We start from the raw sequence: 17,804 nt of genomic DNA on the forward strand, positions 1-17,804 counted from the left end.
TCCAATGACCACTGGATTATGGAGATGCTGAAATACTTCTTCATTTCCAGCCCCACCTACTGGACTTGTGCACAGAGCCAATTAATATGTGTATCATTATTAAAATCTCATAGCTCTTGTCCAATTTAATATTCATCTTTCTCACATTTCTGTTTTGATAATGTTAACATCTTTCATGCGATGATGAAAGGCAGCAGTAGTAGCATGTTACTTATTTTTATGCATACACGTATAACCGTTGTTTAATTTGTAAATGAAAATGCATTTAGTTTGACTCATTTTAAATCCTTAAAAGCGCTTCAGTACGCGTGCACAAAATGAACACCATGTCTAAAGATATTAATTCTTGCATAAAATATGTACTTATGCTATATTTCATACCAACGCCAATCTATCTACCACTTGCGCTTTGTCCCGCAATTTCTGCAGGGCTGGAGTCATTACCATCGGATATAGCACGGTTACTTTGGAGGAATGGCCAAATGCCCTTCCTGCCGCCACCCCAAACCCCCTGGGACGGAATCAGTGTACCCCAAATGTCTGTGACTAGTGTAAATCGTGAAACAGTGCGAATGTGTGTCAAATGTCTGAGAGGCATGTAACTGATTCAGAATGTGGGGACCAGCTCAGTATTCACCTAGGGGTATGTGGAAAACTGCATAAAAACTACATCCAGGGTGACCAGCACACCGGCCCTCATTGTCGATCCACCGGGCAGATTCAATCAGGGGCTGCCGTGCCTACCCGAGTCCGGGAAGGAGCACATCATCATATGGAGACCAATCATCTAATTTAAAGTGTGATGGGCAGAGAGGATACTGAAAGGTACAAATATAAACAAAAACACAATTTTTGTAAAATTTTTATTAAATCTTTGCATTTAGGAACAACCTTTAACCAAGCAACTGGCAATCAGGGCGACAGTTTCTTCTGCCTGAGTATTTTTATTCCTCTACACCCATCAGAATCTTGCGAAGAACTGCACTCTTTCTTTTTCCTATAGATAAAAAATGCTAAGCTTCTTGGAACATTTCCCAAATTTGGAAAAAATGCGTATGTATTCTTTTGCTAGTGGACAGGACCAGAGGAAGCAGCTATGGCAAAAAACACAAATTTTAAGGGCGTATTTCACTGACACCACTTGGAAATCCAACACTGCTGCATATTAATTCTTCTTAATAAGAATACGATCTGCCAAAATAATGCGATAGGTCTAGTTTAAGGAGATGAATGTCCTGCTATTCAGAAGTAGGAAGCGCCCTGCTTAATAGACATGGAATTGAAATATCAGTAGAAACTTGTTCTTAAGGCGTTTTGTGTCTATACAATGAAGGAATACAGTAGTGAAAACAATCAGTATTTCAGTCATTATCTCAAATACAAATAACCTTTCTATACTTGCACGATTGATTGGAAACAGTAGAAATGAGAAAGTAACACAATATGTCTTCACATCTGGCAGAGTTGAGTTTCAGTGATTGCTTAGAGCTTGACAAAAGAAATTGTGTTTGTGGATGTTTCAAAGAGTATATGAACAGATTAACAGATAGGACTTGCAAGGATTTCCTAACAAGTAATATGGCAGCAGAAATGTTTTTGAAAAAAGTTGCAGTATAGGCAACTCCGCAGCCGAAGAAGAAAAGATTACTTAAGTTGTGACAGAGACTCGAGCATAAAAATGAGTATCATTGAACAGTGTGAAATCTTTAGAGCAAGAGAGTATGATTACCAGGCCGTGCGTTGAGGTGGCCAACTCTAGTTAAGAGCAAGCAGGGTGTGAAGGGAGGAGGGGTTGGGCAGAAGGAATATTGCAGGAGTGTACAAAGATAGTCACATGGTAAGAGGCTGACTCAGGAAATAGAGAGGGGCAGAAGACTACATCTTAGCGTTCAAAAGACTGAGAACTTAGAAAGAAGAGGCACTTGACGAATATGACCAGCTGGCAGTAAGGCCAAGTATACAAGTTAGCAAAAATTGCAGTGCACAGCCAGAAATGTATGTTTAGTAGCCCGCACATTTCAAACAGACAGCTGAGAGTGTTGGTGTCTACGCACTGTTTGAACTGTAACGAAATTACCCCCGTGATCGACAACACGGAAGACCAGACGGCCACGTAACGGGCGATACGTGTCAGCGGAAGCACGCACCTCCCGGGGGCGGGCACCTCTGCACTCTAGCTGCTTCCTCCGACGTGTGCCCACCTAGAGGCCAGTTCCCTACAGTTCAGATGCTGAGCACAAGAGAAGAATTGCCACAGGAATGCTCAGCTACAGTGCGGAGAGCCCCGAGCCGCTCCAGTCACGACGTGCGCGTCGCCTCCTGCTGCTCGAACTTGGGGTACCGTGCCTCCACGTCCGCCCACGTCAGCTTCCCCTGCGACAGGTCCCTCACCACGGGGGGAATCTCGTCCAGCTGCAAAATAACATCACAGAAATTAACAGTTTACAAACTTAACGTAAAGGAACTACTGCAGAATCTATTATTAACAAACAAATAGAAGCCGATAACAGCAGGAAAAACTAGATGGCCTCTGCTTTTCTTAGGATGCACGGCCTATAGGAGACAGAGCAATCTCGAGGAAAGCTTAACTCGGGTGCTATAAGGCAGTGACCGACACCGAATGTCTATACGAAAATGACTGCTTCAGATTAACAGGAAGGGCTGGACTGAGAGAATGGGAGACATTGGAGGCCAAGATCCTTCACAAAATAACAGGCCCTAAGATAGCACATTGGCAGTACAGATTGCAAGAAAGAGGAGAGCTGTACAGGGAGACTCACGGAGACTACAAGGAAATGATGACCGGAATTCTTTGGACACCTCAAGTGGAAGGGATGCAGTTCGATCGACAAGGCAGATTTTTAATGTGTTGGACAATGGATGTAGTCTCCAGCTTGTGGAAGTAAGGAAGGAGCTCAACTCAAGAGTGTTGGACTGAATCAGGAAGATCTCTCTAATGGACCAAAGTAGATATGCCTGATCAACAACTTTAAGGGGTTCTACAATGACTGATTCTGAAAACATCTATCATGTGAAACCCAACTCGCACCTATCTCATATGATAAACTGAGTGCTTTGGACTGAGGTAGCCACATAAAAACAATATTCTCGATTTCTAAAAAGCATTTGCCTTATCTACATCCTCCTGAATGTCCTTACTGTGTTCATCTCTTTGGCTACGACATTCACCCCCCCCCCTCCCCCACCCCTTTCACTACAATACTGAATTCGTGATCCTCGATGTCTCAAAATCTGTCCCTTATTCTAGTTAGGTTGTGCCAGAAATTTCTTTCCTCATCCATTCTATTCAGTATCTTCTCATTAGTTGCGTGGTCTGGGATATTGAGCAAAATTTGTGACTGGACTAATGATTTTTTTGGTAATGTGGCAAGTTATCTCAGATGCAGAGTAATCATCGGATGTATAAGTGTGCCACAGGGAAGTGTTAAGTGTGCTGGGACTGTTGTTGTTATATATTAATGACCTTGTGAGCAATATTAATAGTGACCTCAGACTTTTTGCAGGTGATGCAGTTAGCTGTAATAACATACGTTCTGAAAGATGCCATACAAATACTCAGTCAGATCTTAATAAGATTTTGAATTGGTGTAAAAATTGGCAACTTGCTTCAAATATTCAGAAATGTAAAATTGTGCATTTTGCAAAATGAGAAAACATAGTATCATATGACTATAATATCAGTGAGTCACCAGTCAACTCAAAAGTACCTGAGCATAACGCTTCATAGCAATATAAAATGGAATGATCAGATAGACTCATTAGTGGGTAAAGCAGTGGTAGACTTCAGTTTATTGATAGGATACTGGGCAAATGCCATCAGTCCACAAAGGAGTTTGCTTACAAGTCACTAGTGCAACCCATCCTAGAGTACTGTTCCAGTGTGTCAGACCTGTACCACATAGGACTAATATGGGATATTGAATGTGTCAGAGGACAGCACAAAAGGTCAGAGGCATGTTTGACCTATAGGGGAGTGTCACAGAAATGCTTAAGACACTTAAGTAGCAGACTCCTAAAGACAGGCCTAAGTAACCCTGAGGAAACCCACATACAAAATTTCAACAAGCGGCTTTAAGTGATTACTCTAGCAATAGGCTATAACCCCCTACATAGTGTTCCTATAGAGAGTGTTTAAATTAATTACAGCACACAAGCAGGTATTTAAATAATCATTCTTCCTGCACTCCATATGCATATGGAACAGTAAAAATCCTAATAAATGATCAAATGCAATGCATCCTAGTTATACACTTCACAGTTGTTTGTAGAGTATCGCTGTAGATGCACAAAAGCAAAACAGCAGCTGGACAGGAGAGAAGGCAGGCTGCCAGAGAAAGAATGCCATCCTTTTAGGCTGCAAAGGCTTTAAGAAATGCCTTATAGTTTCTCGACATATAATAAGTCCAGAGTTCGAGTCTCGTCTGGCACACGGTTTTGATCTGCCAGGAAATTCGTATCAGCGCACACTCTGGGCGAAGATTTCATTCTGGAAATATCTGTGTGATGTTGATGTACTCACACTGCCAGCAAGATCCTCAAAGCTCTAGGATACATGTCTAATCCACGCCGGCTAAGACTTCGACTCTGTCCGAATGCCAGTGTCAGCCGAGGAGCAGTTACAGTAGTTGCAGTCCAGCTTGCCTCAGTAGATGATACAACAGCTTTATGACATCTTTCCCAGCCGAATCGGTGCATACATCTAGGTCAGAAGGGTACGACATCGTACTGAGAAGTGGGTCTGTATTGCCAAATTGTTTGTAAAGTTGACTCGACTGTTATCACTGAAATACTGTAACAAACACACTCAATGTGTGAAGCTTTATTTAAATTTCTTCTTCCTTGCTGGTGAACTCATTGTTTCTGTATGGCAGGAGACTATGCTGCAGAACTACTGTCTTTGTTAACACTCTTGCTCGCCAGGTTTCAAGATGGTGCGTTTTTGGATGAGGTATCGAATATATTGTTTCCCCCTACTTATACCTCCCGAGGAGATCACGAACGTAAAATTAGAGAGATTCGAGTGCACACGGAGGCTTTCAAGACAGTCGTTCTTCCTGCGAGCCATACGCGATTGGAACAGAAAAGGGAGGTAATGACAGTGGCACGTAAAGTGCCCTCCGCCACACACCGTTGGGTGGCTCGCGGAGTATAAATGTAGATGTAGATGTAGACCCTGTGTCATGCCTATTACTCTGGGGTTCAGTAATGTAGCTAAAGATTTTATTGATTGATGTTCTTCCTATCTGTAAATTTAACCAGTTTCAATCTTACTTAATTCGGCTTCAATTTTAATGTATATCAGCACAAACATTGTTTGCTTTAAGACTTTTGCAATGCTGATACTTCTGCTGATTGTAATACAAGATGTACAGGGTCTTCCACAATTTGTATTACTTGTTCCTAGACATTGAAGAGGGGACTTGTACATCAAGTTTCACATAACAAACCGTGTCCAAAAATGTCATCCAACGACTCTACAGAGCATCAAAGATACAGGCCCCGGTGCATGTAAATGTATGTAAATACAGGGTAATTCTGTGATGGTATTACACACTTTCAGGGATGTTGGAGATGGGTAAATGTATCAGTTTGAGATAAGGGCCCCTGGTTTGGAAACAACTAGTTTAAAGTTATAAGCGAAAATCATTCTGGTACACTATGTGCTCAAAAAGTATCCGGACACCACTGAAAACATACTTTTTTCATATTAGGTCTGCAACCTACTGCCAGGTACTCCACATCAGCGACCTCAGTAGTTATTAGAAATTGTGAGAGAGCCGAATGGGGCGCTCCACGGAACTCACGGACTTTGAACGTGGTCACGTGACTGGGTGCCACTTGTGTCACATGTCTGTATGCGAGATTTCCACACTCCTAAACACCTGCAGGTCCACTGTTTTCAATATGATAGTGAAGTAGAAATGTGAAGGGAAACATACAGCACAAAAGTGTACAGACCAACCACATCTGTAGACTGACAGAGACCGCCAACGCCCGAAGAGGGTCGTAATGTGTAATAGGCAGACATCTATCCAGACCGTCACACAGGAATTCCAAACACCACCAGGATCCACTGCAAGTATTACGAGTTAGGCGGGAGGTGAGAAAACTTGGATTTCACGGTCGAGCAGCTGCTCATAAGCACCTAAATTTATCAGTGAACCGAACCCTTCACGATTATTACGTGTGGTCTTATGGAAATGTTAAAACCCAGCAAATGGTTTTAATCTGCCAGGAAGTCTGATAATCCAACTCTTTTGGTTAGTTAATATAAAAAATTTTACAACACTTGTCAGGCTTCAAACCTACAACCTTCAGCATGACAGACTGATACGCTAGCTACTACACTAAAGCACAACAGTGAGCCAATTTTTTATATTTTTGACTGTGATCGCCCAGTCACAATCGTGAACTGCAGCCTTCAAAAACTCAGTTTCACATGCAATGTTCTGCGAAGCTCATCTTGTGTCAGCTGAGCTCTGTGAGTACGATAACTGCAAATGTGACACTGAATCATATTTCATGTGGAAGCATCCAGTTGTGTTTAATTTTGCTGTATATGGAATGTGTCTTTCATTAGCTCATTGTGTGTGTGTGTGTGTGTGTGTGTGTGTGTGTGTGTGTGTGAGAGGGTACGTGTGCACTTGTCTGTTTGTGTTGTAGTTATCACATATGATGAAATACAAAATAAAAATGATTCGCAATCGAAAGCAATCAAGAATGAATGCAGGACAAGGAACTGGAAGTGGGCTGACCAACTGTTGAGGTAATTTGGCAATGGTGAAAGGTTGGGGGCCGATGCTGCGCAGCATGACTGGAGGAAACTGGTTCCAGCACATCAATCGTCAACTACAAAGTAATTTTAATACACCTACAGTGATGTTTTTCCTTCATGTTTATATCACAAATGTTGATCTTTATCAAAGACATCTTTGGCAGTAATATTGGTGGAAAATTTTGTGAACTGTATTCTTTTTTATATGTTATTGTAGTGTTTTGATAGTCATAAATTACAGTTAACATATACTTACAAGTTTTACGTTTTCCATAATACATAGAGTTAAAAGTAATTTGCTATTTTGTGATCGCATACACACTTTTAGCTATGTACTGGCCCGTTTCAGATGAGTTAGATATGTATGCTATGAATCTTAACTAATTTTTTAATTTCTAAAAACATTCTAACTATGACAATTTATCAACTTACAGAATGTGTTGGTGAAAGTTTTCTTGAGGCAATGACACCAACAAATGTAACTCCTGGGCTTGGAGAATGTGGGATTTATTTACTTTATATTAACATCTTCAATGAGTCAGATTTTTGTAAGTCAGCAGAAAGTCAATTCTGATAGTGCCAAATCCAGGAAACCGTTGAATTTAGATAGGTATGCTACCCCTGCAAACATTTTGGAAGCTAACCTGCAAAACACTGAAGCAGCCAGTTGCAGTTTGTATGCTGATAACAGTCGCACCAGTAAACGATACATCTTACAAAAGGAGTTTCGTGGTTTTCCAAAAGATCCTTCTTGAAAAACACTTCACATTGAAAATGGAAAAGAATCACATTGACTTCCAACACCTTAGACAGTTGCTACTAAAGAAAAAAAAGGAAAAGGGTAAAGTTGAAAGAAAAAGACAAAAGAAGTATGAAGCAACCAAAAAGGAGAAAACTAAACAATATGAAAAGGGTTTCAAGTCAAAACAATGAACAAAGCAATAGAGATTAAGTGCCATCTAATGAATCAGCACGGAGTTCATCCCTAAATCTTTTTAATTTGATATGGGAAGTTATGTCTTGACTACATTGTGGAAAAATTTTCAAATGGTGTATTTTTTGTAGCTACAACATTTAAGCAAGCAGATGGTGATGTTCGATACGAGATCTCATACCTTTGGGGGAGAGGAGGAGGACGACGGTTTTGTATTCCCAGAAGCAGAGGGCATAGCTTGTGTATCACACGTGTGATGATTATGCCTCCGGCATTGCCTACGTACAGCTGCTAAGAAGCTATCATGTCCAATCAGTTTTGATAGACTTGATGTTCAATGAGCAAAACTTATTGTACCTTAATGTTTGTAGTTGCATTGAACACATTATCAATGTTTTGTGTGTGATCTTCGATTGTCAAATATTGATAATGTCACACACCTTAACTGTTTCCCTGTGTACTATACACTGTCAAACATTTGCACTGTCTTTATAAAACTGTTAAGTTCATTTACTAATTAGCTGCCAAACTATTTTGTTTTATTCCAAAATGCTGGTAATGACCTGTTCTTTAAATAAATGCAAACATTCCGCTTTGTACAAATTATGTTCTACAAAATTATCAAAAATGTAATGTCTGTTTGAACAGGTGTACTCTCCCCTACAACCCTTCTGTCTTCCCCCACAGTATCCAACTATGCAGTACCAGTACTACGAAAGCAGGCATTGTTTTCCACAGTCCACTGCTGGCAGTCAGCAATATATTCTTCCCATTCTTTCTAGATTGTACGTGACCTGCTGACGTGTACGTACCATCGTTAGCCAGCCGCCACACTCCATATGAAATACAAAATAGAACTTATCACATGTAAAGGTACACAGACTTACAAGGCAGTCTGGTCATGTTAAACTGCGTCACCTACGCCCACTGTGAAGCTCAAACCCTGGGCTCCAACAGGAGGCACATTAATTGTAAGAGATGGGAAAGAGCCACCGTGGTACAACAACCGAATTAGAAAACTGCTGCGGAAGCAAAGGGAACTTCACAGCAAACATAAACATAGCCAAAGCCTTGCAGACAAACAAAAAATACGCGAAGCGAAAAGTAGTGTGAGGAGGGCTATGCGAGAAGTGTTCAATGAATTTGAAAGTAAAGTTCTATGTACTGACTTTGCAGAAAATCCTAAGAAATTTTGGTTTTATGTCAAAGCGGTAGGTGGATCAAAACAAAACGTCCAGACACTCTGTGACCAAAATGGTACTGAAACAGAGGATGACAGACTAAAGGCCGAAATACTAAATGTCTTTTTCCAAAGCTGTTTCACAGAGGAAGACTGCACTGTAGTTCCTTCTCTAGATAGTCGCACAGATGACAAAAAGGTAGATATCGAAATAGACGACAGAGGGATAGATAAACAATTAAAATCACTCAAAAGAGGAAAGGCCGCTGGACCTGATGGCATACCAATTCGATTTTACACAGAGTACGCGAAGGAACTTGCCCTCCTCCTTGCAGCGGTGTACCGTAGGACTCTAGAAGAGCGTAGCGTTCCAAAGGATTGGAAAAGGGCACAGGTCATCCCCGTTTCCAAGAAGGGAAGTCAAACAGATGTGCAGAACTATAGACCTATATCTCTAACGTCGATCAGTTGTAGAATTTTGGAACACGTATTATGTTCGAGTATAATGACTTTTCTGGAGACTAGAAATCTACTCTGTAGGAAGCAGCATGGGTTTCGAAAAAGACTGTCGTGTGAAACCCAGTTCGCACTATTCATCCACGAGACGCAGAGGGCCACAGACACTGGTTCACAGGTAGATACCGCGTTTCTCGACTTCCGCAAGGCGTTCGATAAGTTCCTCCCAGTCGTTTAATGAACAAAGTAAGAGCATATGGACTATCAGACCAATTGTGTGATTGGATTGAAGAGTTCCTAGATAACAGAACGCAGCATGTCATTCTCAATGGAGAGAAGTCTTGCGAAGTAAGAGTGATTTCAGGTGTGCCGCAGGGGAGTGTCATAGGACCGTTGCTATTCACAATATACATAAATGACCTTGTGGATGACATCGGAAGTTCACCAAGGCTTTTTGCAGATGATGCAGTGCTGTATCGAGAGGTTGTAACATTGGAAAATTGTACTGAAATGCAGGAGGATCTGCAGCGAATTGATGCATGGTGCAGGGAATGGCAAATGAATCTCAATGTAGACAAGTGTAATGTGTAGATCGAGCAGAGAATGCCTGTCGTAAGCGAGGAGGCGGTCGCTTGTACTCCTACCGCTTGTGCAACTCGAGCTTATCTCAAAATTTTGTGCTATTTTGCAATTTAGTGTATTATTACGAAGTTCTCCCTCTGTAAACTGTGGACTTTGAACTGGTGGGGTGGCAAGCGTGACTCGCCGATGCAGATAGCCTCACCACATGTGCAACCACAATGGAGGGTTATTTGTTGAGAATCAGACAAAACGTGTGGTTCCTAGAGAGCCAGCAGACTTTTCAGCAGTCACACGGGCAACAGTCTGGACGACTGACTGATCCTGGCCACGTAACGTCAACCGAAATGGCATCGCTGCGCCGGTACTGCTAACGGTTGAAAGTGGGGGTAAATTAGAGCCGTAATTTTTCCCGAGGGCATGCAGTTCTACTGCACGGTTGACTGATGACGGCACCCTCTCGGTAAAATATTTCAGAGGTAAAATACTCCCCCATTCGGATTACAGGGCAGGGACTCCTCAGGAGAATGTCATCAACAGGAGAAACGAAACTGGCATTTTACAAATGGGAGAGCAGAATGTTAGATCCCTTAATCGTGCATGTAAGTTAGAAAATTTGAAATGGGGAAATGGATAGGTTGAAGTTATATGTAGTAGGAATTACTGAAGTTCCGTGGAAGCAGAGACAGGACTTCTGGTCAGGTGGATACAGGATTATAAATACAAAATCGTACAGGATTAATGCGGGAGTAGTTTTCATAATGAATAAGAAAACAGGAATGAAGGTAAGCTACAACAAACAGCATAGTGAACACAGTTTCCTAGCCACGATAGACAAGAAGCAAACATCAATCACAGTGTACAAATTTATATGGCAACTAGATCCGCAGATGATGAGGACATTGAAGAAATGTATGATAAGTAAAACAAATTATTCAGATAGTTAAGGGAGCACAAAATTTAATTGTGATGGGGGACTAGAGTTTGACAGTAGGAAAAGGAACAGAAGTAAAAATAGCAGTTGACTAAGGACTTGGGGAAGGAATGAAAGAGGCGGCCGTCTGGTAGAATTTTGCACATAGCATAATGTAATCACCACTAACACTTGCTTTAAGCACCATGAAAGAAGGCTGTATACGTGGAAGAGACCTGGAGACACCATATTTTAAATTCTAAGACATTCCTAGGGGACTCTGGCCACAATTTATTGGTTATGAACTGTAGATTAAAACTGAAGAAACTGCAAAAAAGCAAGAAATTAAGGAGATGGGCTACAATACACTGAAAGAACCAGAGCTCGTTGAGAGTTTCAGAGGGACAACAATTGACTACGGCACGGGAAAGGAATACAATGGAAGATGAATGAATAGCTTTAAGAGATGAAACAGTAAAGTCAGCTGAGGATCAAATAGGTAAAGACACGGCCTACTCGAAATCACTGGCAATATTGAATTTAATCTGTGAAAGCCTAAGCAAAGAAGGGAAAGGTGGAAGGTATATATAGAGGGTCTATACAAGGGAGATGAACTTCAAGGCTATATTACAGAAAGGGAAGTGGACGTAGATATGAAGACGAGATGGGGGGGTGGTTTGAAAAGTTCTCACAACGGAATCGGAGGGGGGGGGAATACTTACATCACTGAAACTTTTTTTAATTTTTCAATTTAGTCTCCTTGTAGATTAATGCACTTGGTCCAACAATGTTGCAGTGCCTTGATCCCACCTTGAAAATGAGTTTCCCCCAGGCCTGCAAAATAGTTGTGAACTCCAGCTATCAATTCTATATTTCAAGTGAATCTTCATCCACCATGAATAGTTTTCAGTTTTGGGAGGAGGTGGAAGTCTTATCAGGTGAATAATGTGGGTGTGGCAACAATTCATACCTTAGTTCGTGTAATTTTGCCATGTTGGCAGCACGTTTGTGGGTTTGCAATTGGAAGATGATTTTCTTCCTTGCTTAACCTGGCCTTCTTTCACATATCTTTTGTCGCAATTTGTCCAGGAGGTTAGCATAGTATTCTCCAGTAAGTGTTTGCCCAGTGGGGAGATAATCTACGAACAGAATCCACTCTGTATCCCAGAAAACTGATGCCACAACCTCTCCTGCCGATGGAATTGTCTTTGCTTTCTTTGGTGGTGGAGAATCGGCACATTTCCACTGCTTTGACTGTTGTTTTGTCTCTGGGGTATAGTAGTGCACCCAAGTTTCATCTGTGGTCACAAACTGGTGCAAAAAAATCTTGTTCGTTTCTCCTAATTTAAAAAAAATTCAGTGCATTAATGCGATCTTAGAAAATGAGTGTTGTAGAATGATTCTTTCATATAGCGTTCATAAAAAAAAGTATGTCAATCTACATCCATACTCCGCAAGCCACCTGACGGTGTGTGGCGGAGGGCAACAATTCATACCTTAGTTCATGTAATTTTGCCATGTTGACAGCACATGTGTGGGCTTGCAATTGGAAGATGATTTTCTTCCTTGCTAAACCTGGCCTTCTTTCACGGGCCAAACATTGTTCTAATTGTCCATTCTCATGCATTTTTGATCCCGCGTCAAGAGTCGTGGCACCTATCTTGCAGATATTTTTTTCATTTCTAATTCTTCAGTTAAAATGTGATATACCCCTCCAGATGACATCTGGCAAGCATGAGAAATTTCACGCACTTTCAATCACAATCCTCCCTGACCATTTCGTGCACTTTTGCAATGATTTGTGTAGTAGTGACACCTCAACCGACCACCACACGGGTCATCTAAGCTCTCCTGACCTAATTTAAATTCACTTGTCCACTTGGCAGCCTTTTCATTGCTCGAGTCTCAATTTTTTTCCATCTTCGCAAATCAATACGCGGGAATGACAACAGAGTCCAACACTGCCACAGCTCTCTTCCAAAAGCACTGATGTTGCACATGTTTACAGGCAACAGTCCAATGAATATCATGTGAACAAATTGTTGTGCTATTGCCGACTTCTCGTGGCGATTCCTAGAACTTTTTAAACCACCCTCATAGAGCAGTTGAAGGCCTAAGTCAAAACAAGGTCCCTCGAATAGATGACTCAGAACTACTGACAGCCTTTAGGGAGTCAACCATCTGGTGTGGAAGATGTACGAGATAGGCAAAATACCCTCAGACTTCAAGAAGAATATAATACTTCCAATTCCAAAGAAAGCAAGCAGTGACAGGTGTGAAAATTACTGAACTATCAGTTTAATAAATCACTGTTGCAAACTACTAACACAAATTAGTTACAGAAGAATGGAAAAACTGGAAGAAGCCTACCTCAGGGAATTTCAGTTTGGATTGCGGAAAAAAATAGGAACACACGAGGTAACACTGACACTATGACTTACTTTAGAAGATAGATAGGATTTGTAGACTTAGAGAAAGTTTTTGACAATGGTGACTGAAATACACTCTTGGAAATTCTGTCAGAAACAGCAAAGGACTTAGAAGAATAGTTGAACAGAATGGGTAGTGTCTTGAAACGAGGAAATATGATGAAAACCAACAAAATCAAAATAAGGATAGAATGTAGTCGAATTAAAACATGTGATGATGGGGGAATTAGGTTAGGAAACAAGACATGGTATTTCGTCAGTAAAATGACTGATGATGGGCAAAGCAGAAAAAATATAAAGTGTAGACTGGCTATGGTAAGAAAAGAGTTTCTGAAGAAGAGAATTTTCTTAACATTGAATATAGATTTAAGTGTTTGGAAGTCCTCCCTGAAAGTATTTTCTGGGCTTAAGCCTTGTGTGGAAGTGAAATGTGGATGACAAACCATGTCAACAAGAAGAGAGATGAAATGTTGTGCAGAATAGATGGGGAGATTGTGTAAATAAAGAGGAGGTACTGAACAAAATTTGGGGAGACAAGAGATTTGTGGTACAACTTGACTAAAAGAAGGGATTGGTTGATAGGAAACATTCCGAGATCTTAAGGGATCTTCAATTTAGCATTGGATGTAAAAATCTTCAAGGAAGGCCAAGAGACGAAAGCAGTAAAAAGAATTTGAAGGGCTACAGCTATTCAGAGATGAAAAGGCCTGCACATGGTAGAGTAACACGGAGAGCTGAACCAAATCAATCTTTGGAGATAACAATAACAACATGAAATTAATTAATTTTGCCTTTTAATGCAGTACAACTTCTTTTTTCCTTCTTCAATGGGCCAATTACAGACCACATGTCAGTGTTGTTGTTATGGTCTTCAGTCCAGAGACTGATCTGATGCAGCTCTCCATGGTACTCTATCCTGGACAAGCTTCTTCATCTCCCTACAGTCACCTACATCCTTCTGAATCTGCTTAGTGTATTCATCTCTTGCTCTCCGTCTACGATTTTTACCTTTCACGTAGCCCTCCAATACTAAACTGGTGATACCTTGATGCCTCAGAACATGTCTTACCAACCAATCCCTTCTTCTAGTCAAGTTGCACCACAAATTTCTCTTCTCCCTAATTCTATTCAGTACCTCCTCATTAGTTATGTGATCTACCCATCTAATTTTCAGCATTCTTCTGTAGCACCACATTTCGAAAGCTTCTGTTCTCTTCTTGTCCAAACTATTTATCGTCCATGTTTCACTTCCATACATGGACTACACTCCATACAAATACTTTCTGAAGCGACTTACTGGCACTTAAATCTATACTCAATGTTAACAAATTTCTCTTCTTCAGAAACACTTTCCTTGCCATTGCCAGTCTACATTTTATATCCTCTCTACTTCAACCATCATCAGTTATTTTGACCTCCCCCCCCCCCCCCCCCCAGCAAAACTCCTTTGTGTCTCATTTCCTAATCTAATTCCCTCAGCATCACCTGACTTAATTTGACTACATTCCATTATCCTGATTTTGCTTTTGTTGATGTTCACCTTATATCCTTGTTTCAAGACACTGTCCATTCTGTTCAACTGCTCTTCCAAGTCCTTTGCTGTCTCTGACAGAATTACAATGTCACCGGCAAACCTCAATGTTTTTATTTCTTCTCTATGGATTTTAATTCCTACGCCGAATTTTTCTTTTGTTTCCTTTACTGCTCGTTCAATATACAGATTGAATAACATCGGAGTTACACTACAACCCTGTCTCACTCCCTTCCCAACCACTGCTTCCCTTTCATGCCCCTCAACTCATATAAATGCAGTCTGGTTTCTGTACAAATTGTAATTAGCCTTTCCCGGCCAGTATTTTACCCCTGCCACCTTCAGAATTTGAAAGAGAGTATTCCAGTCAACATTGTCTAAAGCTCTCTCTCTCTCTCTCTCTCTCTCTCTCTCTCTCTAAGTCTTCAAATGATAGAAACGTTGGTTTGCCTTTCCTTAATCTATATTCTAAGATAAGTCGTAGGGTCAGAATCGCCTCACATGTTCCAACATCTCTACGAAATCCAAACTGATCATCCCAGACGTCTGCCTCTACCAGTTTTCCCATTTGTCTGTAAAGAATTCACATTAGTATTTTGCAACCATGACTTAGAGTTCGGTAATTTTCACATCTGTCAACACCTACTTTCTTTTGGGATTGGAATTAATATATTCTTCTTGAAGTCGGAGGGTATTTCGCCTGTCTCATACATCTTGCCTCCAGATGGTAGAGTTTTGTCAGGACTGGCTGTCCCAAGGCTGTCAGTAGTTCTAATGGAATGTTGTCTACACCCAGAACCTTGTTTTGACTTAGGTCATTCAGTGCTCTGTCAAACTTATCATGCAGTATCATATCTCCCATTTCATCTTCATCTACAACCTCTTTCATTTCCATAATGCTGTCCTCAAGTAAATCTCCCTTGTATAAACTCTTTAATTTTCCTGTAGGCAGTATCTATCACACCCCTAGTGAGATAAGCCTCTACATCCTTACATTTGTCCTCTAGCCATCCCTGCTTAGCCATTTTGCACTTCCTGTCAATCTCATTTTTCAGACAGTTATATTCAGTTTTGCCTGCTTCATTTATTGGATTTTTATATTTTCTCCTTTCATCAATTAAATTCAATATTTCTTCTGTTACCCAAGGATTTCTACTAGCCCTCGTCTTTTTACCTACTTGATCCTCTGCTGTCTTCACTACTTCATCCCTCAGAGCTACCCATTCTTCTTCTACTGTATTTCTTCCCCCATTCCTGTCAATTGTTCCATAATGCTTCCCATGAAACTCTCTACAACCTCTGGTTCTGTCACTTTATCCAGGTCCCATCTCCTAAATTCCCATCTTTTTGCAGTTTCTTCAGTTTTAATCTACAGTTCATAACCAATATATTGTCGTCAAGAGTCCACGTCTGCCCCTGGAAATGTCTTAGAGATTTAGAAACCAGGTTTTAAATTGTGTCTTACCATTATATAATATACCTGAAACCTGTCAGTATCTCCAGTCTTATTCCATGTATACAGCCTTCTTTTATGATTCTTGAACCAAGTGTTAGCTATGATTAAGTTATGCTCTGTGCAAAATTCTACCAGGCGGCTTCCTCTTTCATTTTTTTACCGCCATTCCATATTCACCTACTACGTTTCATTTTCTTCCTTTTCCCAGTATCGAATTCCAGTCAGCCATTACTATTAAATTTTCGTCTCCCTTCACTACCTGAATAATTTCTTTTATCTCGTCATACATTTCATCAATCTCTTCGTCATGTGCGGAGCTAGTTGGCATATAAACTTGTATTACTGTGGTAGGCCTGGGTTTCATGTGTATCTTGGTTACAATAATACATTCACTATGCTGTTCGTAGTAGCTTATCCGCACTCCTATTTTTGTATTCATTATTAAACCTACTCCTGCATTACCCCTATTTGATTTTGTATTTATAACACTGTAGTCTTGTTCCTCCTGCCATCGAACTTCAGTAATTCCCACTATATCTAACTTCAACCTATCCATTTCCCTTTTTAAATTTTCTAACCATTTGCCCGATTAAGGGATCTGACATTCACACTCCGATCCGTAGAATGCCAGTTTTCTTTCTCCTGATGACGTTGTCATCCTGAGTAGTCCCCGCCCGGAGATCCGAATGGGGACTATTTTACCTCCGGAATATTTTACCCAAGAGAACGCCATCATCATTAAACCATACTGTAAAGCTGCATGTCCTTGGGAAAAATTACGGCTGTAGTTTCCTCTTGCTTTCAGCCGTTTGCAGTACCAGCACAGCAAGGCTGTTTTGGTTAGTGTTACAAGACCAGATCAATCAATCATCCAGACTGTTGCCCCTGCAACTACTGAAAAGGCTGCTGCCCCTCTTCAGGAACCACACGTTTGTCTGGCCTCTCAACAGATACCCCTCCGTTGTGGTTGCACCTACGATACAGCTATCTGTGTCGCTGAGGCACGCAAGCCTCCCCACCAACGGCAATCCTTCCACATTCAATAATTTTTCCCAAACACTTCTGTCAGTTGTTTCTTCACCTTTTTCTTGTTTTTTCTAAACCCTTTTTTAATTCATGGACCCAACTGTCGTCAACTTCTCATCGCACAAACGTCTGAAGATCTCTTTGGTTGATCTTATTGTCTTGCATTTGATACAGAATTTTTTTAATGCAATTACTAGCAAAGAAATTACTGTGAAGTTTTTATCATCTTGTTTACTGTCTTTCTTATGTAGTGGATATATCAAGAATACTTCCCACACTTCTGAAAAATTTTTCTATTTTCTAGATTTCTTCAAAGATGAATGTGAACTCATTTTTTTTAATTTTTGGTGGAGATCATTTAAAAATGATCAACTTCTTCAATTTCTCAGATCAACTTCTTCAATTTCTCAGACGGTCCATCGATGGTGACCAGGCCAAATATCTCACGAAGTAAGCGTTAAACGAAAAAACTACAAAGAACGAAACTTGTCTAGCTTGAAGGGG

The 17,804-nt window shown here is 40.7% G+C and overlaps 1 protein-coding gene across 1 annotated transcript in view; it reads right to left on the reverse strand.

Annotated features, from left to right (window-relative positions):
• Positions 1 to 846: 846 nt before the first annotated feature.
• LOC126295389 (glycine--tRNA ligase) overlaps positions 847 to 17,804 on the reverse strand; it is a 150,565-nt gene continuing 133,607 nt past the window's right edge. The window contains exon 13 of the mRNA XM_049987870.1: positions 847 to 2,412. Coding sequence (XP_049843827.1) covers positions 2,299 to 2,412 — 114 coding nt within the window. The 3' untranslated portion in view covers positions 847 to 2,298. The remainder of the gene's footprint in view (positions 2,413 to 17,804) is intronic.

This window comes from Schistocerca gregaria, chromosome 11, assembly GCF_023897955.1.
Source record: "Schistocerca gregaria isolate iqSchGreg1 chromosome 11, iqSchGreg1.2, whole genome shotgun sequence".
NCBI lineage: Eukaryota > Metazoa > Arthropoda > Insecta > Orthoptera > Acrididae > Schistocerca > Schistocerca gregaria.